The following is a 23,470-nucleotide window of genomic DNA, read 5'->3' on the forward strand; positions in this document are numbered from 1 at the left end:
CCTTTCTATCCTTCGTATACTATAAACAGGATGCAAGACACAGGTGCTGCGTGTGGCAGCAACCGTAGCATCAGCAGCAGATACTCCTCAAAAATCGAAGAAGTTTCCCTGAAGTCTCTGTCCATTTTAAGGTCAATCTGTGCTGTAGTAGAGAGGCAAGCTCTAAGTCTTTCAAAGGCAATTCTATTGCTGACTATAGGCAACACGAAAAATCTTCCATCCAATGTTTACTCCGGCGATCAGAGGATCACATAATGTGAAAATAAAGTACCATCTTCAGTTAAGGATTCACACTGATATTTGTCTGGATATTGCAGTTGAGGAGGATCTGACTGTGTATATCCAAATGCTTAGCGCTGTTTCTGGCTTGTCTGAAACACATTTCCTTTCCTTGTCACAACTCCCAGGTGCTACTGCTGAGCAAACAGTAACATCACTGCCAGAAGTATTTGAAAAGAACAACAACAACAAAAGATCTGGACAATCTATGTGCTGTTGCCATTGATGGAGACACAACTGTGAGTAGGGTTAGGGCTGAGGTCATAACAAGGTTAAAAGAAAAGTGCCCAGGAATCTTCTCCTGTCACATCTCACACTGAATTGCTCCTGTTTTTCAGCAGATGCTACAGAAAATGCACTGTGCTCCATTAAATACAGGGAATCATTTAGCTACATTTACAAGCTACATTGAAAATTCACTCCAGAATTACTGTACTTGAAAGGTTACATGGAAAGGGCTAAGATATTGCACCGTGCAGGCACTAGATGCTATATTTATATGTGTAACATAAAAAGCAAGGAACAAAGGCAGGAATGAGCAGGGCCGTGTCTGTTTACAAGTGAGGGTGATGTTGCTGTCCTTATGCAAGAGTGTAATGCACCTCATCTGAAGTCAGTGAAGACTGTACCTACTAGGTGAGAATCCTGGTAGCACGGTAAAGGTCACTGTTCAGATAAATCTATTCTTTATAATATTGTGGGGTGGCTTTTTTTGTTTGGTTTGGTTTTTGTTTTTTTTTTTTAATCTCCTGAATGGCCTTGTACAAGCAAGAGGCTTGAAGTTAATCACAAGATGGACTGGTAGGTTATTCTGCCTAGTCCTTATCTGCACCTGTGCCTGTTCTCTCCTACTTACTTGGGAGCCTGTAAGCACCTTGAACACCCAACAGAGCAGCATGCAAGCATTTACACGATCAAAGGCAGAATGTACTTAAGACAGACTTTGGAAATCCAGCACAATTTGGCAAACTTCAAAGATAGTTGCCTTTCAAATGGGTTGTGGAGGAGGCCTTGGTAAATTTGAATGGTATGATTAGCATACCGGCTGTTTTTAAAACTGCTCAAGAAGAAGCTGTGTTAAAATCCATTTCCGCAAGACACACGCATTTTCTTTTGGACAGGCTCCACTAGCTCTGTTTCTTAAATCAATTTTTCTGGCACAGATTTCTTCTTGGAAGAACGTACGACACCAGCTCAGTTTCCTAACCAAAACTTGACAGAATGTGTACAGCACAGCATAATGGCATCTCTACTTCGTGGCTTCTTAAAAGTTACAGCACAGAAACCTAGGAAGTGAATTTGACTATTCCAGGTCACAGCTGCTGAAAGGCGAGCGAGACAACAGGAGATGCCAGGGTAGCCTGCTCAGCACAATGTTCAAACACTAGTGAGGGCCACTGATAAAAGGTTTGCCAAAACAGGAGTTGCCAAGGTCTTAGAGGAGTTTCAGTGATGTGTTCAAGTCTTACTAGATTTAAAGGATGATCCTTGGCAAACTCCCCCTGATGCTTCTCAGCATTGCTAGAGCCAACAGTTGTTCCATCTGCTGCTGAGGCCGACTTTGAAGAATCCTTGCAAAGAGCAGCACACTAACTTTAACACTATACAACAGGGAAAAAACCACAGCTTTTCAGAAGTGACCTAGATGTTTGCCAGTAGCTTGACACACTCTCAGGTAAGGCTGTCTCCTTGTCTCCAAACACTTGAATGTATTACCAAAGCCGTGCCAGTGTAAACTGTGGGCTGAAAATAGAGATTCAACAAACAGCATCTATTGAAAGCTTGTCTAAGGCATTAACTGTTCATCTGTGGAAGTCTGACGTACAGTAACAGTGAGAAAGACCACCACGGACTAACTTCAAGAACCAAGTTGCTGCGGAGGGTTTGAAAAAAACATATTAAAAATGGCTGTGAAACTCAAACAGATACTCCCTGACAACAGCTTAAAAAGTTACATTTAAAAAAAAGTAAATAAATCAGCAAACACAGTAAACTTTTTGAGCTGTTGAACACAAACAAGCTTTGAAACAGCAAAGGAAGGTCCACACAGACACAAACAAAGGTGTTTAGTTTCAACACATAAGCTTCAGTTTCTGCCACTGTGACAGATTTACCACTGTTTTTTTCTGAGCCAGGCCACTGCACTACTGTATAAGCTTTATTCTAATTACTGTAGGCTCTATAAAGGTTTCTTTATCATTTAGTATTATAAATAATTGTGCTTTCAGACTGGAGTTCAAAGCTCAGTATAGCACTCGCACACCACCACAAGCAGGTCAGGTGCCCTTTCTCCAATTCTCCTCTCTCTGGTGCTGAGGACAGACAAAGTGATATGTCTGTCATACGCCATTACCATTAGAACAGAATCTTGTTCTTTTATTACAACTGAACTCCGCCGGATTTCTCAGCAGGAATGCTAAGTGAAATCAATGTCTTGGATTTCCAGGCTGAGCTTGGAGGTCACAGCCACTCTATCATTTCTCAGCATTATCCTTTCTCTTTCTCTCTCTCTCTCTCCGAGCCTCCAACTGGCACACAGCAGATTGAAAACAGCATGCATCACAGGGCTCACGCTGCACAATTTTACAGCCTTTTGGAGCCCCCTTCCTTTCCTTGTGGCCCTTTTTTTTTTTTTTGCTTTTTCAATTTGCAAATAAGTTTTGTTTGTGTCCTACAGAACTGCAAGCCAAAGGCACTGAACACCTACAAATATGAAAAAAGCAATAAAACACAAGGAAGAACAGAGTTGATCTTGACAGCTGCCAGTAAGACATCTATGCTTGATATTACTGGTAGATACGGCAGGCCTTCTAATTCCACAATTGCCACAAAATAAATATTGTGTCCCCTTAGATCTCATCAGACATTCTGCTTGTGCACAAGAGATCCAAAAACAACACCAGGATTTTAAGTGTAGTGGATCTAGCAAGCTGCTAGCCACACACAAAAACCCTTTGTAAAATGCACAAAAAAATCTCTTGTTAACCATAGACATGACGTCTTGGAAAACAGCAACAAAACAACCAACCAAAAAAACCCCACCAAAACCAACAACAAACAAAACAACACACAAAACCAAAACAAACCCAAACCCCATCATCAAGCACTGCATGGCTTTGTGATTCCTCACTCTACAGTATATAAAAGAAGCCAAGGCAAGGAAAAACTTCGGCAAGTCAGAAAGTCTGAACTGAGGAGAGAAGAAAGAAAACATAGACCCAGAGCTACTACTTCCACATCATCGATTTTATTCTTTGAACGTGTTTCTCACTGAGCTGAAAAATGGTATTACTTATTTGTCTGGTTATTTTTAATCTGTGCTTCTTTACTGTTAGGGTGAAAACAAGACACTACTGTCAATTCGAGGAATCTTTTCTGACACAATAAAGGGTATGGCAGCAGGCTAAAGGACACTGACAAAAAGAAAGGACACATTTTTACTAAGTTCTTGCTGTCACCTAAATGGGTCTGCTTTTCCTCTATGTTCCTTAGTTAAATTCTTCCTAGTTGTTTTGCAACACCTAAAATGTGCCATTCAATTTTGACCCATTATTTTTGCTCAGCTGTGACATACAGTGAGCTTATCTTCTTTCACTGGACATATTCTGAGTCGTTGTTCTAGGTACAACTAGTCACACACTGGCGGTATTATACAGATATGACTACATGCAGGTAATCTGATCTCTTAAATGAGTATGGACCTAATTTCCCAGCTATGACCAGTATTACTCACCAGAGCTCATTGCCCGATGGACAGATACGAGCCCTGTTCTACAACACAACAGACATTGCTTTGGAGACTTGTTCCTTCACAAACTCCCACTGAACCCCAGGACCAGATGTGGCTGCGGATGAGATGCCCCATCACTTGTTGACACACTTCTAACCTGACACTGGTTTAGTATTCTTGAAAGAAAATGACAGTTGTGTGCTGGAATAGGAGCTGGTCAGCTCGGCTTGCTACCTGTTACTGATGTGGTCGTGTATGAATGGTTGTTCACTGTTACTGTGCTGGGGTCCTCCCACTGGAAAAATGGCACTACAAATATTCTCCTATTTCAGGAAACCATCCCGCTGCCTGCAACTGAGAGGCACACAGATACTCTTCTGGAAAAAAAACCCCACAGCCCTACATGCAAGTACCTACGTTGTCAGAAACATGACACTGCAGGGCCCAGTACAGTACCTTGCTTTTGGGTGGAGGGCTGTTTGTGCTCTTGTCTATGTGGATGCTGGTAGGGGATACAGCAGCACCAAGGTTACCCTGGGGTATGCCAGGTATCTTCCCTCCCGGAGACACTTGCATCGCAGCAAGCTGGGCAGCATACAACTGCTGTAAAAACAAACAAAAAATGGGAGGGGGGAGTGGGGAGAGAGAAAGAGAGGAGAAACGTCATCAATACATAAGTAATTTTCCCCAAGCTTCTCCCATTGCAGATTGATATGATTTCCTTCTGATGGATATTTTTTATTTAGCACACTGGTATATTTCAAGACAAGAACTGTCATCTCAACTTTTGTGACTCATTCCCCAGGGCATGAATGACAGATGTCACTATGAGAAATGTCCAAGCTTCCCTGTGCGTCCAGGGATTCAAAACGAGGAACAAAAGTCAGTCTTCATGGTTTGCCCAAGCCACTGGGTAATCTTTCCTTTCCTGAGATGATTTAGACATATAAGGATCTCCATCGATAATATGCATCAATCACTGTGAAATTCACATGATGTTTGATATGATTGTCTCTGTGCTACCATTTCATGTTTCTTTATCTTCTTGCTGTTTGCCTTGTTTGCACAGGCTGTGAGGTTTTGGGAACAGAGAATGACGAAATTTTGTTTCGCACTGTGAGAGTCCACTCTCAGTTGGGTTCTGGGGAGCCACTACACTCAATATAAAAATATACATATTGATGTCCATGTACTGTCCATTAGCAACTAGAAGCTCCAGTTAAGAGTAAGAACTCTTTCTGTGACAGATGCAAAGTAGACACACAGTGGGAATGCTTTTCTCTTCAAAACTAAACCAGCAAGGCACTTTAAATGCATACTTGATTATTAGCATGTGAATACTTATAATCACAGTTATCTTTTTAAAGTTAAGCACTACAGTAAGAGTTTAATGGTCAGAGGTCAAAAGCAGAGAGAAACAGGCAAACTGGCAGTGCCTGGAAGTTCCCCTGATAAAAAGTGGAGAAAATAAACATGGTGGGCAGGAGAAGCAGCAGTTGTTGCTGCTTTGTGAACAGAGCCAGGTGAAGCCAAATAGAAGTCAGATGCCTGAGAGAGTTGGTAATGTGGCAACAAAGGCTTTCCCTCCTTGGTCACCGTATCGAAGACTCATGGTATGTATTATTTGTGCTGTGCAGTACATGTGTAACGTGTAACACTGAACGATGGGTCTCTCTGCCTGCAGGTGCTAACAGAGCTTCTGAGATGCAACGTGGCAAGGGATAACATGAAGGAACATGGAGGTGGATACGAAAAAACAAGGGGGCTTCAATATGACTACTCTAAGAAAGTCTTGCTAGTGGTGCTTAGTTTTTTAGTTAATTTTATATTCTGATAAAAGAACAAAGGTCAGATTGGAGAGCACAAAGAAATGCTGACCCAAACCAGCAACCTTGAAAGAAGAAAGTGAGGATTCATTACAGAAGTATTCCACGTGGAGCTGTGCAAAAGGTAGAGAGACACTGCTAATGTGAGTTCAGCGTACGTAAGCCCTGTAACAAACAGCTGACTTGATCAGATGGGCAAGATTTTCTGCCGAGTCTTGGACAAACCTGGACATTGTCCCCTGGTTCCCCATACAAACTCTTCCCTTCACTGGTGCACAGTCTTAGTCTTTTCACATAATTAAGAGTAACTCATTTCTGCTCTTTTGGGTGTAATCAGGCACCAAGTTCTTAGTTATTTCTTTTTCACTCCTTCTATTCTTTTCAGACATTCTATTCTTTCCAGTTTTGAATCCTTTTTATTTCTTTTCTCTACTTTGATGACTGCTTGTTCCTTATTTTTCTGTACTTCTTAATCACCATTTTTCCATCCCTTTCTGTTTAGTCTCCCTCTCTTTCCCTATCACCCATTCATTCATGCATTGTCTCTTTGCCTCCTCCTCCAATTTATTTATTCATTTATTCTATGTGTTACCCCCAGCGAGCCTGAGCCAAATAGATGCAAATCAACTACAGATAAAAGTCATCAAAAACAATCCAGCCACAAATCAGTCACAGATTCAAATGCATGTATTTATCAGTTGAAGTTCATATCCATTCATTCTTTCAAAAGAAGACTAAATCCAGCAGGGAGAAAGGAACAAGGGTCTGTGTGAACCAGAGTAGAACTGTGGCAGGCAGTTCAAGGAAAAGCAAGTCAGCTTTATGTATGAAATAATATATCAGAAAGGCAACACTTGTTTAAGAAATAGGATACATGGCTAGGGAACAGCTCAAACATAACTGGACTCCCATGATGACAAAGGAGATCTAGGGAAAGTTTTTTCCTTCTCTTTTGCTCCCTATTGAAAAAAATGACGAAACAAATCGAGGCAATTAAATGAAAAACACAAAAGGAAGTCAAACGGCGACTAAGCAAGAAAGGTTCAAGTTTGCTGCTTATCTATAGCTTAGATATCAGATAATATGTCTAGTCCATAAGTAAAAGTTAAAATAACATAGTCAGTTTGGACGTTTAGCAGTCATGAACCAATTGGAGATCACTAACAGTCCACAAAGTCCTGTTGAGGACTGAGCCCCCCAAAAATTTCTGTGAGCACTCAGGGAAGACTTTTTATAACAGAATACTTACCCTGAAAAGAGCGGGAAATCTCTACCTCAAACATAGCTCTCAACTTTCTGCTGAGGTTCCAAAAGTGAATTACGACAACTAAACTATATGAAATACGTGCATAACATGACGTCCAAGAATGTGTACCATCTTACATCTGTTCAGTGGTCACTGAGAAATGTGCTGGAAGATGCGGTTGCTTCTCACAGTACTGTGATCAACCACTCTTTTTTTACGGTGTTTGTAAAACAGACATTGACTAAATAAGCATGGGGAATGAATTTCCCTAGGCAACAGCCCAGGAGAAAGCCATATTTTTAGGTGATAAACTGAATAATATGGCATTTCAAATGCATGTCTTCTCAGCTAGGGGACACCTCAAGAGAGTGAAGGACACAGTATAGTGTAGAATAACCTAGGAAGGAGGGGTGGACGAAAACCTATAAAGCCTTCATTCATGCTTTGTACAAACTTCTGTCCTCCTGCTATCAGATTCAACATCTCACCTTTATTTAATTCATGTTGAGAATTAAAAACAAACATTAAATAAAATCCTATAAGAGGTTCCTTGTTAGAGTACCCTCTTAAAAAGTTCTTTCCTCCAACACAAACCAACTATTTACTGAAAAGCAATATCAGGCCCAGCTCTAAAATGAAAAACACGTAGCTCATGGAACTGAATCCTATTTAATCCTATTTAACCAACAAGACTGTGCCTATATTCCCCCCCTTATTTCAAAAAATGGAGAGAAGTATTCAATATGCAGCACATTTCTTAGATTGTCAACATTTTCGAGCTTTGACATTATTGAACTTGTCTGTTCATATTTAGTTGTTTTAGGACATGATGACCTTTAGCTTATACCCAAGGAAAGGGCAATGGTGTGACCAAGTGCTGTGAATCAAGACAGCTAAATGACAACAATTTACACATTCATTTCATAGACAAACTGAACTGCAACACAAGAACATTTCTACCCCTGCTTCCCCAATAGAGTTTCAAATTTTAGAACAGTGTATGAATGGCTCTCTGTTGAAACTTTCAACTGTCATCTAAAATGCATCCTTATACTTTTCACAATAACAAAACCAAGACCTCAAAAAGTGCATTGAAAATAGTTCTAATCTGTATCACTGCTGTAATACACACTTCTTGAACCTCTTAATTTGTACCCCAAACAGAGACTCCTGAAACCACTTCTGCTGCCTTCAGCTAACCTAAAGGCTCAATCCCAAATTCTAGCACTCAAGGAGATCATTTTGCTACAATACAACTCATACAGGACTTGCAGGACCTTTGGGGTCTTGACAGATGCATTGTGATGAAGGCAGCCAGTTGAAATCAGTGAAGCACCACTGCTTTAGACAAGTTTATTTTTGCTATTCATAATAAATAAAAAAGTACAATGTTCTGCATTTAGTAAGCTAGATAATACTTCTTCAAGAAGGCAGAATTTGGCTTCTGAAAAAGCAATTAAAAAGTAACATCTATTGTTTGTTTATAACTAAATAACTATGTTTCAGCTCCCCTACCCATGTGCAATATTGCATGTCTTGTTAATGTTTTCTCATTAACCTCTTATGAAAATCTGTATGGAAGCAAAATCATCAGAACACAAGCACAAATGTGATATACTTTAAAATGAGCAGGAGGTACAGTTATTTTTTTTAAGTTGCCCCTCTGTTCTTAAGCTATTAAAAAAAAGTTCCCTCATCTCCTTAGGTCATCACCTAAACCATTTATAATTCTTCCAATATATTAAGCAGAAATATTCAGCTGAACTCTCCAAATGGACTAGCTCTAACAGCTCTTGGCTTGATGACTCTGTAGTACATCAATAGCAAAGCCTTAAGGTTAGACTGGCTTTGAAATCTTCCCCCTTGGGCATTGTTGTTACTTGTTAACAATGCTCATTACTGCTTTGAGGGTACACTAAAAATGAATTCTTGTTCTATTAATACAGAAAATGAGAATGAGATTTAATAGCAATTTTAAAAAGGGTTGAACAAAGTGTTAGCAATTACATAGGCAGAGATAGTTGAGTCAAGCACCTATAGGCGTTTGGATTACAGTATTATCTCTTATTAAAATATTTTTATTAGTGAATAGTAGAGATGAAGAGCTGTTATTAAAAAGAACATACAGAGAGATACAGACAGGTGGTACTGGAAACTAAATCAGTTACTGCAATAAATTTGTTTCTGATACAAACTAGTTTTTCTGTGGAGTTACCACAGTGATGAATTTACAAACCACTGTGCTTAAATGTCTGAAGTGTTGACTGATCCAACACTTCAATTTCTTTGTCATTCTGAGACCCATCATTAAAAATCTACACATGAATGGCCCTGTGCTTTGATTTTTGCATAATCTGGGGGGGAAAAAAAAGGTATAAATTGAGATTCTCTCATTCAGAATACATGAATTTCATTTCCTTTACTTCTAGTATTATGCTTGTATAAGGCATGCAAAGTATTTGATTAAGGAAGAAAGAATTCATTTTGGATGTGTTCAGGTGTTTTTTTAATTTAAAAACAAAAGGTCACAATGAACCAGAAAAAAAGAATTCACTTAAACATTTGACATACATTCCACTGTAAGGTTTTTAAAAACAGTGGCAACATAGGAAAAAAAGATAGCTACAGGAATTACAATGAAAGCTGCTCTCATCAGTCATTGGTAGCAAAGCTTTCTAGATCTTCTATGAAATAAAGTTCTTCATTTAGTTCTCCATTATATATCTGAAACTTTAAAATGCCAGGTTTTCATCTTTTCTGTGGCTGACTTCCCTTCAAAGATTGTTAGCTAAACATTTCAAAGCGACACTCTAATTTGTACATTCCAAACTTCAGCAAAGGCTTTATAGTGCCATTTGTTTGCACCAACTGGGAGACTTTCAGAAAATAAAGATAATATATGAACACAAATTCAATAAGCTCCTACAAAATCTTGCCCAAAGAACCCACTGCAAGCTGAATTTTACTCAGCTTCAGTGCTTGACTTTGCTCACTTTCACTTCAAGCTAATTTCCAATAAGAACAACATAGCTTGAGATCCTGAGATTCACTTAAATTATTTGTGTTTCTTTTGGTTTATTTTATTTTATTCTGCTCTTTAGAATTCTGAACAGAGTTGGATGATTATTACTGTTCTACCTATCATCTGCCTTTATCACATCCTTTTCCTAAAAGAAATTGCCCTGGCTCCCAGTTCTGAGCTATGCATATGTCCCGTAGACGCTCCTTCTGGCAGGGGATCTTGCCTCAACTAGTGTTTTCTTTATTTACCAAATAAAAGATAGCAAGCTGGACGAATTTGCCCCAGAACTGTGGACCACACAGAGACTAGAAAAGATACACTAAATGTTGAAAGGTTACACTGTTCTCTCCTGCGGCCACCAAAACCAGCTAACTGCTTTGGACAACTTCCATTCCAACTTCGCTCTGCTTTTGGCCTAAGGGAGGAAGACAGGTAAGTAAACCATGAATCAAGGAACAATAATAAATATTTGAAAGTTAAGACTGGGAAAATTTATACATAAGTAATATGCTGCTTTTAATCAGAGAGCATTGGTAACGCTTGAAGGGGCTGCCTAGAGAAACGGTGGATTTTGACTCTTGATGTTTCAGTCAAGATCAGATCTGTTCCTGGAAAATGAATTTTAGACAAAGAGTTTATTATACCTAATAGTAATTTACATCTTGTTTTGTCAGACTAGACAATCTAATAGTCTCTCTAGCCTTAAAAAACCCGAGACTTAGAAAGAAACATTAAGAAAAACAAGTTCTCATTAGAAAAACTGTAAAGCATTCACAAACAGAACAAGGCTTCATTTATATACTTCTTGCATGCAAGTTACAAGCACAGCCTTGTAGCCACCATCTCTCTCATATTGGAAAAACATCACTTTTAGAATTGGTAACCACAAGGCTCCATAAAATATGATTCTAGTAGCTGATCTCTAGAGCTCCAGGCCTGCAGCCCTTATTCCTGAGAATAATCTCAGTGTAGTCAACAGGACCGCTTTGCCCGTGCCACACTCAATGCATTAGTTCTCTTCTCATTTGGAACCTTCATGGTATGACCAACTTTGGCATCCACAAACAAGGCTGGAGTCCAGGTGTCATGGTTTAACCCAAGCCAGCAATACAACCATGATAGCTGCTCACTCACTCCCCTCCCCACACACAAATAGGGGAGAGAATCAAAAGGGAAGGGAGAAACTTGGATTGAGATAAACATAGTTTAATAAAATAACAAAATACTAATACACTACTAATAAATATATATATGTAATAGAAATATAATGTAAAAGGTACTCAAGGCAATTCTTCACGAACTCTGCCCACACAGAGCAGCCAGTCCCAGGCAGCAGCAACTGGTCCTGAACAGCTGGTCCCAAAGAGAGAAAAAAGGCAGAAAGGCCCAGAGGCCTCTGCAAAATGGCAGGATGGAAAAAGGCCGAACTAAACACCCCAAACAGAATTCCTTTGCTCCCACATAAGAAGCAAAGAAAGCAAAGAAGTGAGAGAGAGACCAGAATATCCCGACTCTCCTTAAATATGAAGCATGATGCCAATGGGATGGAAAACTCCTATTGCTCACTCTGGATGTCAGTCAAGCTCTGCCCCATTTCTGTCCCCCTTCTTCGATGCCTCACACCTGTGAGCAGAGCACTCAGAGGTCCTTCGCTCTCAGACCACAGCAACTAAAAACATAAACTCTGTTCTGGGGTGTTATGTCTTGTTCTCAAACTAAGTCCAAATAGTGATCATGCTAGCTATGAAAAAGAAATGTTTCTAACTGCATGTAGAAAATTAACTCATTTTCAGTTAAACTAGCACACCAGGTCACTGAAAAACTGAATGAGCTTTAAGTCTACATTTGAAGTAAGAACGACTTCTATCATCATTGCAATACATTCAAAACAATGCTTGCTTTGCTTGTAAAACAGTGGATAAAATAAAAAATGGAGGTACAATTTATCGTAGCTCTGAGTTTTGTTACAAACTGATGTAATGAAAAGGACAATCACTGTAGCTAAAGTACAGCTATATTTGTATTTATAGTAGTTTCTATGTGAAACACAATAACACTCTACAAATGTTAGCAAATTCAGTCTTCCTTGAAAAACAGTCTTTAATTCTGTCAATGGCTAAATGCTATCCAAATATTAGTGAGAATCAGCACTCATGACATCAAGTGACCATCCCTAGTGACACAGGAAGACCGCAGGAAGCTTCTGATTAGAGTCTAGACCTCGTGGCTCCTTTGTCCCATGCCTTAACAAGAAGACAATCCTTCTACAGGATGTAACTGTAGGAACTTATCAATAGACACTTCCTATCAGAGGCTAATAAGATCTGTTAGTTTCTGTGATAAAAAATAATTGTAAGCTGTATGTTTAAGATTGCTTGCTCTTTACAAATGAAGAGTTTTTAACTGGAAAACTGCCCAAGTGGCCTACAGATTCATACATACCATGTTCACACCATATGACAGTAATTGAAATAGAGTGCCTATATGGAACACATATTGGAGAGGAAACCTGATAATGTCTTCTGGAAAAAGCTTGTTGGATGAAATGCTGCAGATAAACAGTGTACCCTTCAAGGAAAGTAATTAATATTGTACGTATTTTAAAAAATATATAATCTAGCAATAATTTATTCCTATAGTTTGTTGTGCAGTGTCAGAATATATGTATTCTTGCTGCCATTATTTATTTTTATGCCAAGAGAATTTCTTCTGTTAGAAGAAAAAGATAAAATAATTTCTTAAAAGTAAGGACATACTTTTGGCAGCATGCTCCTTAAGGAGTATACAGTGGGATGGGCAGTGGTAATATAGAAGACTAACAAACAACAGAGATGTGCAACCTAAGAAGAAGGGTCATTTGTTTTGTAAACTGCATTCCCTTTATCACTGACTATTCTGTAATAAAGATGAAGTGTTTGTATGAAGGTTCCACGTGGAGTCTTTTGTCCCAGTAGAGCTTTTCCAAATTAGAAGCTTGAAGTCAGTGAAGTGGCCCAGACATTATACTCCTGTAGGAAAAATCACACCAGTGTCTATTTGTTTACCACAAGTATGTTTCCCAAGAGCTTATTTTTTGGTATATCTTGATTTTTGGCAACTTGGTCAGAGCACCTCACTCCAGTAAGTGTAATTTCCCATTTAAGAGAACAAAATTATATGAGTGGCCATTTGACAAAATACTTATTTCATATTACATTGCTTTACTTAACTTGTACCGTATATAATCATTCATTGTTATCCACTAAGTGACTAGAGTAGTTAATAAGCGAACACTGCCAGTAGAATTACTGTAAATAAGGTTCTATACATTTCAGATTGCTGAGCTATAATTAAGGCATTTCACTATTTTATACACATCTTAAGCAACTCTTTCTCCAGCTTTTGTTTATAGATTTTCTGTTTGCATTTTAAGTTGTTGTATTCAACAGGGAATTAAGTCAGGAAAACTCTATGCCTGCTTTAGGACTGATACTGAATTAATTACTTCAAATCTGAATACTCTGTTTCTCCTGAAGTGAAGTGCGGAGCTCACGGTAGAAAGATTAAGGTCAATTGCATTTCTTATTTTGAGAACATGGATTTGCTAACTTGAATGCTGATATGGTATCAGGTTCTTGTATCTTGACAACTGTAAGATTCCTCGGTGCCCTGCCCCTCCTCTTCTTCAGGAATAAGGCGGTGAAATAGGTGTTTCACAGTACATGTGGACCACAGCACTCGGTCTGCTCTAGAAACTCTGTTGTGACAAGCTGTGATAAGAACAGAATCCTAAAATGCTGAAGTCCCTCCTTAAAGGTAGCAGAAAGATGATAATCACCTACCAGAAGCAACAGTGTCGTATGACCAAATGATGGTATTTGGGAGGGGACAAGAAATAAATTACACTACAATATAAGTTGAAAAAATTTCACTTGGATATTTTTCCCAGTATGTTTTCAAAGCTCCCCCATGGTTATATCTTCTTTTGTTAATTAGGATATCAAACAGTGAAATGAGAAACATATTATTTCTACTGTTTTCCTCTTGATATTAAGAATATTGATAAACCTGGACTACCACTCAATTATATCTGTTGTCCTTGGAAGTATAAATTAATGTTGTTCCTCAGTTATCTGATGTGTATAGAAGCTCAGTGACACCTATTCGACTCATTCAAAAGCTTAATTTGCTTTTTGAACTGAGTTTATGATGTGGTCAAAAGGTCTGGACAAAGACATGGGAGAAAGAGAGTGATAAACTCTTAGTTTGTGGTAAGCAACTTCCACAGGCTGAGAGAGACACAGCTACTCCCCTCCAGTTTGAGTAGAGACAAAAAAATGTGACATTTGTACTTTAAAGGGGCACCAAGGACTGCATTTGAGCTGCTTCCCTTGTGCCAAGCCTCCCTGAAAAGAAGACATAAAGGAGGAAGTATGAGTAGAAAAAGAATATTGAAAGGGAGGGTCTGCTCATGGATAGGACATCCGAGCTGTGGAAGAAAATGTACTTATTCTAAGAGCTAAACCAAACCAGCCTCTTTATTGAGCTGCGGCAGTTATTTATTTTTGGAAGTGGAGAAAGTAGAGTAAGGTTAATATCTGGGAGGAGAAGAACATCAGTCCTGCAGTGCTAGCTTTCCAGTTTAAGGGTTTCTATACTGCAGAAAACTTTCAAATAAGTCCTATTAGAGTTCAACAGGAATCAGTTTACCTTTAATGTAAATTTTGTTCATATTCATTGTCTTACATGCTCGCTACCAAAGTCCTCCAGAAAGCTACCTTGTCCTATGGAATCCCGCTGTGAAGTCATGATATCAATACAGGTGACCAGTCACCTTCCCAGCCATGCACTGTGATCCCTTTCTGTAACAGCAGAATACACAATAAGAACTGTGGAAAGCTCCAGCTTGCGTGTACTTTTCCTTTGGCTTTAATCCACAGGAACTCCCCTCTTCTTCTAAAACAGAGTATTTATGTTCTAGGTGTTACGAAAGCTTGCAGAAAAGGTCAATCAAACTTACCAGACCTATAGAGAAACAATTTCCAACTAAGCACAAAGAAATCAGCCTAACTTTGACTGAGAACATTTTCAGCCTCACAGAATCACAGCAAATGTCATTTGTTTCAAATAAAAAACAAGCTGAATTTGACTCTGTTCAGATTTCTCCCAGTGTTCTGAACAGTGAGCCCTATCCACTTGGAACTCACAGAAGCCCCACTGCTATAAGCTGGATAACTCAGATGCCTAGAAAAACAAATGCATGTTTGTTGAACTGGGATGCTTGAGGTTAGGAGATGACAGGGTACAAGGAGCGTGTGGAGGAGACAGCCATAATTTGTTAACAAAATTGTTGAGGAGAGCTGAGGGAGTAGAAAAGCACTCAATTTCACTATTTTGCAGTTTGCTACATTATATAAAGTCCCCCTTTAACAAAATGAAGTAGTAGAAATAACTCAATAGCTGTTCAATCTTTTCACTCTTTGATTTTACAATAAAAATGGGTGTGGTCTGTAAAACTCTCCCTCCAATGGAGCCCATAAAACTCCAGAGCCTGAAACCTCTGTGAAGCTTTGGCAAATGTCTCAGGAAGTAATATAAGAAGCTGTTTTCTGGTTCATCTCATTATTTCCATGCTTACACTGATGTAATGGGAAGAGTGACATTTTGCATATTCCATCAGGACATGTACAGAAGTTTAATTCCTAATTCTTAGAGACTTTGCTCCCCCCAAAGTGGTCTCTGAAAGCATCTGAAATCCCTCAGGATTCAGTTTCTGACTCTCACTACAATCACCAAATCATAGAATAGTTTGGGTTGGAAGGGACCTTCAAATGTCAGCTAGTCCAACTCCCCTGCAATGAAACCACAAACACTAGGGTCCAATGACACTGCATGGTCAGACTTCAGCCCACGCATGAAAAGCCTTAAATCCAGCCTGAAACTCAGGCCAGTACATGCCTCTTCTGGCACACGCTGTTCTCAAGGTTTAAGAAGCTGTAGGCACAATGGCATGATTGAAGGTCAGAGGGAATTACATCTTTAATGTTTCTGTTCCTCACATGCTATGCATCACCCAGGCACAGGAAGAGCTTATATGATGAACTTTGGAACCTTAGATTCAGCTAAGAGGCATACGATGACTGATTCTAGTTTTACCAATCTGTACGAATAACAACGAGCTGCTGGAGCCTCATGTTCCCATATCCAGTGTGAGCTTTCTATTGCTTAATATCAAACCAAGGGAAATCCAAGCTTCTCTGTTAAGTTCCAGAATCTTCCAGCTTAACTGGGTTACCCTATGGAAGCATCCCCTCTCTCCTTCCACTCTACAGCACTTTGCTTTTAGATCTCCAATCTCCTGTTTTTCAGGCAAAAAGGATGCTGTTCATTGGCAACAGGGCTGTAACCTCCAACTCATCTCTTAAAGTATCCTACATAGCCACATATTCTACAACCACTGATGTGGACTACTTAACCAGTAACAAGCTCTAGAATCCACTAGTACCTCTGATCCATCCATGACTATTTATTAAAGCCGATTTTCATTATTTGAGGCACCGAATAATTTTTTTTTTTGTTTTTTTTGGTTTTTTTTTTTTTAATACAAACAAACCTCTAGACTTCTGAGTGTAAATGGTTCTTTTCAAAAATTTTCCCTTTCACACAAATCTTTAGTATGGATTTTTTTATAACATAAAGGTGGATCTGCTTGTCCAATACCATGAGATACTGAAATTACTGTGCATGCTCAGGAGACATTTTTCAATTGTTAATAATGTGTCTGGGTTATAAAACGAGCTAATCCGTATTTTAAATTGTTCATCTGGAAATCTGGACTAGGAGGGAAAAACCAGCAATTTTTATGTTTTAGAAAGCAGTATCAAAACATTAAACTCAAACCAACAGCCAAATGGATGCAAAATCAAATTTTAAACTGCTTCTGGCTGAGTAGTCGTCTGTAAAGTAGAAGGGGTGGGAGTACCAAAGAGTTTGCAATGGAAATATCGAGAAGCTCTTAACTGTAGTCACACTAACAAGAGTTGCTATCATGAAGCAATAACATTATCCAGAAATCTTTGTTCATTACCTCATTCCTAATGCCATCTCATTTCACTTGAGTTACTTGGGTCTGATGATGGGGTTAACGAGCGAGGAGGTGTTTGAGTGGGTGTGAATTAGGGGTGCTGCTAAAATAGAAGCTATTTTAACAGTTCTGTGTTTATTATAGTCTGAAGCAGTGTAATTTTTTTTCAGGTAAAATACTCGCACGTTCCAAGGCTAACACTGATTTTGGCAGAGCACAGATAATATCTAGACATATTTATATTACACAGAGTATTACACAGGGACTTGTGCTTCTATTCCTTTCCTCTCTTTGTCATTCTACCCACAAGTCTAACATGGCAGGAATGCTAACACTTCGATTTCCTGTGTTCAGAAGTTTTCCTCAAAAATTTGGATATTTACAGTGACCATGACAGAAAACATCGCTGATAGCTTCTCTCCCCCCATGCCTGTACTCCACAAGCCATCTTCACATACCGCACAGCAACCCATTACAATATGTTCTAACATCTGCCTCCTCATATGATGTACGACCTATTTGATTGACCCTTTATATGCTGCTCCAAGACTGGCTTCTCATTACAGTAGGAGGGTGAGCAGTACTCATTGCTTCTTCAGTTAGCAACTGGTAAATATGTCTCCATTTCGGGAAAGACTGGGAATGTCCAGCAGGGATCCTCCTCACTTCTCTCTGTATAGCAATGATCCAATCCATACTGTACCTTCCTTTATCACTAATTACAAGTCACATTTCAATCCAGAACAGGGAAGGTCTCTTGTGAGCCCTCCCATCTATCTCTAATATATTAAACATTTCTGCCAATTACATTTTTCCATGACAAGTATTAACATTACCCAATGTTTGTGACTACAGCGTGGGAAGCGTGAATAATGCAAGAAACAGTACAGTCCTCCATTACGCAGGGACACATATTGTTTTTGCCAAAGTCAGCAACTGTAAAATATCTCTCAACTTCTCCAGTTAATATCATGGCATAACACAGGCTTTTGGTCAAAGTGATCACATTCACTGCAATAAAAGCAGCATCTGAAGTAATATAAAAGCACTTCCCAATATTGCAGGCATTAAATATAATCCTTATTTTCACTATCTTTCCATCATGTATAATATTTAACAACATTAACATACTTCAGAATCACTGTCAATTGTCCAAAGTCATCTGGCATGAAACAGAATGAATATGGCTATGAAAATGTACAGAATCAATGCACTGACCAGCACAATGAGGTGTCTCCTCTTTCCAGGGATGGAAAACTCAATGGACACAGGGAAGCTATGCGTATTTGGCAGTTTAAAAAGTTGTATGCACTGACCACTAGAGAAATATGAAATCAGTTGGCCTTGAGGCTCCATGCCTCACCAGCAATCACAGAAATATTCTGACTTTATTGTCTGCTGCTACTTGCTTACTATCTGGAATTGCCCAGGTGATTGAAAAAGGAAACTGGACCACAGTAGAAAAGTGACATCAAGTGGGGAATCCACCTGACTAGTTCTGAGCTAATTGCTCTCACCTCCCTTTATAAAAACTGGACTGGAACCTGCAACTTTAGGCCAGATGAATTATACACGTTAGGCATCCATGACTAAAGAAGATTCTCATCTCACCATCTTGAGTACAAACCAGGAAAAAACAAGCTGGTCTGTGCTCCGCACGTCTTTTTGAAAATTTTGTGCTAGCAGCTGAATTTTTAAAAGTGAAAGATAAGTGTCCTGAAGTTCATGAAAAATACATGTTTTCTTTTTTCTTCTCATGCAACTAAGATGGAAAGTGACTTTGTCTTCCTCAAAGCTGTACAACTAGTAATGCATACAGCTACATTTTCAGCACAGAACATGTGGAAAAGAGCATATAACTTCCCAAAGTTGCCAGAAAATGATTTTGGATTTGTGTAGTGAACATATATGTTAACATAAAGTAGAATATGAACCCAAGGAAAATGAACACTGACAGCTGGCCAATCTTGCCCTTCTTTACTGTGTTTGCCTCAAATATAGTATGTCTGTAAGAATGTGTGAAATATTTCTGACAATAACAGTTATACTCCATTTAGTTTTAACAAGCAAAGGAAGATACAATTTACAGTTCTCTTCAGAAGGAAAGAGGAATTTACCAAAATTCATGGAGAGACGTCAGCAAATTCCCAGGAGGAGTTAGCTACCTAACTTCTTCAATGTCTTGCAAATTTTCAAACACGGGTATTTACTCTGATTTTGTTCTCATATATCCCAGATTACAATAATTTTATATAATGATTTATTTAAAAATTTTATCTTAAATTTAATGTTCCAAAAAGAATCAGACAAATGCTTACACAATACATGGTATCTTCCTTCCAACAGTGGTGTGTTACCACATTTCAGAAGGACACTGACCACCAACTACAATTTATTTTTCCAACCAAGATGGGATGTAGAAGAGGGAATCTTTGCCACCTGCATCCCAGGAGTGACTGGCAGACAGCCTCGCTCATCCGCCTCTTAGGGAATTTTGAGAAGCAGATTCACACCATTAAGATACAATCGACATATGCTGCATGGCTCATCCCCAATTAAGTAAGACCAATTAGAAGATTGATCTTTGTCCTTCAAATATACTTCTATTGTGCAACCCTAAACTTTGTTCCCACTATTTAATCTACTACAAGCATAGGAACGATCCATTGGAGCTTCCCATTGCAGAAGCAAGAACTGGAAGACAATAGTCATCCTGAAAGGCCTTTTGCTGCAATTTACTGTGTAGGAAAATTATATCGATTTTAATGAGTTTAGATTAAGTAGCATCATAGAGGACAGACATCAGAGATTCTCTCATAAGACTGAAAAGATCTTTCCTTACAATATCACTTAGAATTAGTGTTATTGTCCAACTTGTTTCCCTTGGAATCACTGTTCTTATAGATGACACCTACCAGGGCCGTCACTGACAGCTGTTGAGAATTTTGACCCTCCTTGAAAGTAAAGCATTGTAAAAACTGTAAATTGCATTGACTAACAAGGTTGGTAACAAGTATGAAATGTTCGGGGACAGTATAATGTGTACTAGCAGGATTACACAGCATTTGCAGACATGGAGGGAATCACTTGTTTTAGACTCCCACAGTTAACTGTAACCTCTTTAAACTGAATTGCCATTTCTGCAGTAGCAGAAACATGCAACCCTAAAGATGGTATCTATTCTCATTGGCCTAGAGGAAATCTAAGAAGTTGTCAGCAGTATTATCCTTCCTCCCGCTCCCCCTTGCTTGTCTTCCATATTCCGATGGCTGTTTATGAGCTCAGCTGTCATTCTTTGCACCAGGGAAAGATAGATGGGACACACCAACCCGAACCTAAGTGACCTTTGGATGTGACAAGATTTTTAGGTCAGTCTCGCTAAATGGAAGCCTTGGTGTATCGAGGCTTGCCTCAGGGTGAAATTTCCAGTGAATTTATTATCTCCCAATGCCCTTTGGACTGCTTCCCACCATCAAACACCATGGCAGCACTCGGAACAGGAAGAAATACATTAACTGGAATCTGATCGTTTTAAAAGGTTACAGCTGCCCAAATATAATTTAATTTCATACTTGCCCTTTGAGGGTTTGGTGTATATTTTCATTTTATGACTGCAAATGATAAAGCTCTTAAGATTCCAGGCAATAAAAAGGAAAAGGGGGGAGAAAGTATTTCAAGGGTTAGAAGTCTATTCAGTTCATAGTCAATGAGCAAAGTGACAAATCAGCTTTTTTAAAAATCTAACATTTCCTTGGGTTTTTTTAGTATTCATTCCTTTCTACACTTGATCATGAACAATACCTTTCAGTGAAATCAAACCTGTAATGCCACCCAGTGTGACATGAAAGAAGCATTTGACGTGCAAGCACCTTCCTATCCTGTATCCATTAAGGACCTGATTCAGAGCAAGAATAAACCTGAAGTGAAAGGAAGTTATCTGAATGAACCAAAGCATTAAAAAAACCCCAAAACATATATATATATATATATATACACATATATTAAAAAAATCAATCATACTTAAAGCAAATGCTTAAATTCAAACATAACAATTTGTGTCTTAACTGGGTAGGCCATGGCTCATTTTAGAATCTCCTCTTCTCTAATTTCCTCTGTCTGGGCTCAGGTGATGTATACAAGTTCATCTACCAATGCTGACAACGTATGATAAAAATCAGGGTATCCAACACCGCTTTTGGGGCAGCATTCAATTTGGTTAGAGTCCCACATGTGTGCAATAATGAAATTCTAATGCACGAGTATATGAGATATGACATCCTAGTACACAACACAAAATGCTGGCAAATTATGCTCATTCTGTCGTTTTTCCCACTTGAAGTGAACACAAGCAGCACATGCTGAAGCACAAGCTACTGCACAAATGTGAGCATGGCCAGCTTGGACTAGAGGTAGGAAACACTGAGTACTCACATCCTTCACTGTACCAAATGAAAACGGAGTTACCGAATAAACACCACCTCACCATCAAACATTCTGGTACAATTTTGATGACTGTTTCCTTTCCACAAAACTAATCACAGGAAAAATGTAACATCTGTGGAAAGGAGGAAGGATTAAGTATGAATGTTGTATATCCTATTTTCAAAGCCACCGTAAGAAATTAATTATTGTTGGGCTCCCAAATCCCTGCAGGCCTCTTTAAAAATTTTATCCAAACATACATTGATCTATACCATCCGAATTACTCTCGCCATCAGTATATCAGACCAGCGTACAGCAAGAAGCAAGGCTGCCATGATAATGGGGATGAGATGAGTAGGGTTGATTGGCCTAAGCTGAACTATATTCCAAGGCAGTTATTGGTGACACAGCAGGACAGTGAGTTACGTGTAAGCTATACATGCATGACGTACTGCTTACCCTAAACATCAATAAGCCCCGAGTTTGCAAAGTAAATATCAAAATATTGAACAAATACCAATGCAGAACTATTGTGGACAAAACAAGAGTTATTTAAGGACAGTGTAACCTACTACAAAACATAGCACACTTATTATTGTTTCTATTGCAAATTTTCTAATTTTCAGAAGTTCAGAGTTTAGTGGCAAAATCAACATCGGAGACAAAATAGGACTTCAGCCATGTTCTTTTGCCAAATTCAGCTAGATCCATTTGGTTCCCCTAATGAAATAAATATGCTGCTGTATTCTATGGTAATGGCCCAAAACACTTTAATAACACTACCATAAGCTGTAATGTTTTGGTGCATTAACAGAGAACACACTGTTATAATTTGTGAAGTGTGTTTTGAGCCACGCAAGGGAAAAGAAAAATTAGGAAAAGGAAAAGAAAAGGTTTGTCATGCCAGATGCTATTTTCACACTCCAGCGTGGAGAGAAGTGTAACCTGCAGCGTGGATCCTTTGCCTTCAGAAGGGCAGAGAGCTCTTCAGGCCCCTCAGTGCATCAGGAGGGGGGACGGGCACCACCCCTTGTGGCACCCCACATCTCTTGAGGGATTAACCTCATTCCCTTGCACACAAATTGGCAGTCCCAGACCCCCTGGGGAGAAACAGATACCGTACCTATAGGAAGGAGCTGAAAAAAGCCACTCCGCAGCAGTCCCCAAAGACAATTTGACTCCCTCAATATGCCACAAACAGATTGCCCCTGTCAGTCGCCGCTGGTGCAGTATGTGGCACAGCTGTGGATACTAAACCAGAGTACAGCTTGCAATACAGACAGAAGACTCTGCTGTAACACAGATTTTAAATAGAGAGAGCAATCACTCTAAACAGCAAGACACTGGGGCACAGATACCGCTGAAAAATGCTTTTAAAAAAAAATCTCAGTTTCTGCTACCATGAAAGCATTTGAAACTTTCTCACTGCTTTCTTGTTGTATTTGTAATCATATAATACTGATATCAAAGCTGTTCCCACCTTAAAAACACACCTTGACATTAAAAAATATGTCTTATATACATGTTTTTTATTTTGCTTTTTAATTTGATTTGTATGTTTGCCCATTAGGAAACAACAATTCACACAGTAGCTTGCTGACAGCCCTGCTCTATGTAATTCTAGAGTTTGTCAGTCTCTGAGATGGATGACTTAACACATTTGCAGCATATTTCTGGTCAAGTTAAGTTATCTGTGATGTGACCGTTCTCTATGGCTAAGGGGTTAAAGAATGTAAATCCAGTAGTCTAAAAAACTTTTCTCCTTAGCTATCTAATGAATCAACAGGAACAGAAACAGACCATTTGCAAAAAGAAGCAAACAAGGCAGCTATGCAAAGTGGAAGGGATACTTAGAAGCTAGTCTGGGAATTACACTCAAACT

General features: G+C 39.0%; 1 protein-coding gene across 7 annotated transcripts in view; it reads right to left on the reverse strand.

Moving 5' to 3' along the window:
• The window catches only part of SOX5 (SRY-box transcription factor 5), a gene marked incomplete at both ends in the record, with an annotated part of 299,845 nt that overhangs the window by 51,085 nt on the left and 225,290 nt on the right, over nt 1-23,470 (reverse strand). For all 7 annotated transcript variants that reach the window (XM_080364054.1, XM_080364052.1, XM_080364051.1 and 4 more), the window contains one exon: nt 4,466-4,612. In XM_080364054.1, coding sequence (XP_080220180.1) covers nt 4,466-4,612 — 147 coding nt within the window. The remainder of the gene's footprint in view (nt 1-4,465; nt 4,613-23,470) is intronic.

Source organism: Nesoenas mayeri (genome assembly GCF_963082525.1).
Source record: "Nesoenas mayeri genome assembly, chromosome: 1".
Taxonomy (NCBI): domain Eukaryota; kingdom Metazoa; phylum Chordata; class Aves; order Columbiformes; family Columbidae; genus Nesoenas; species Nesoenas mayeri.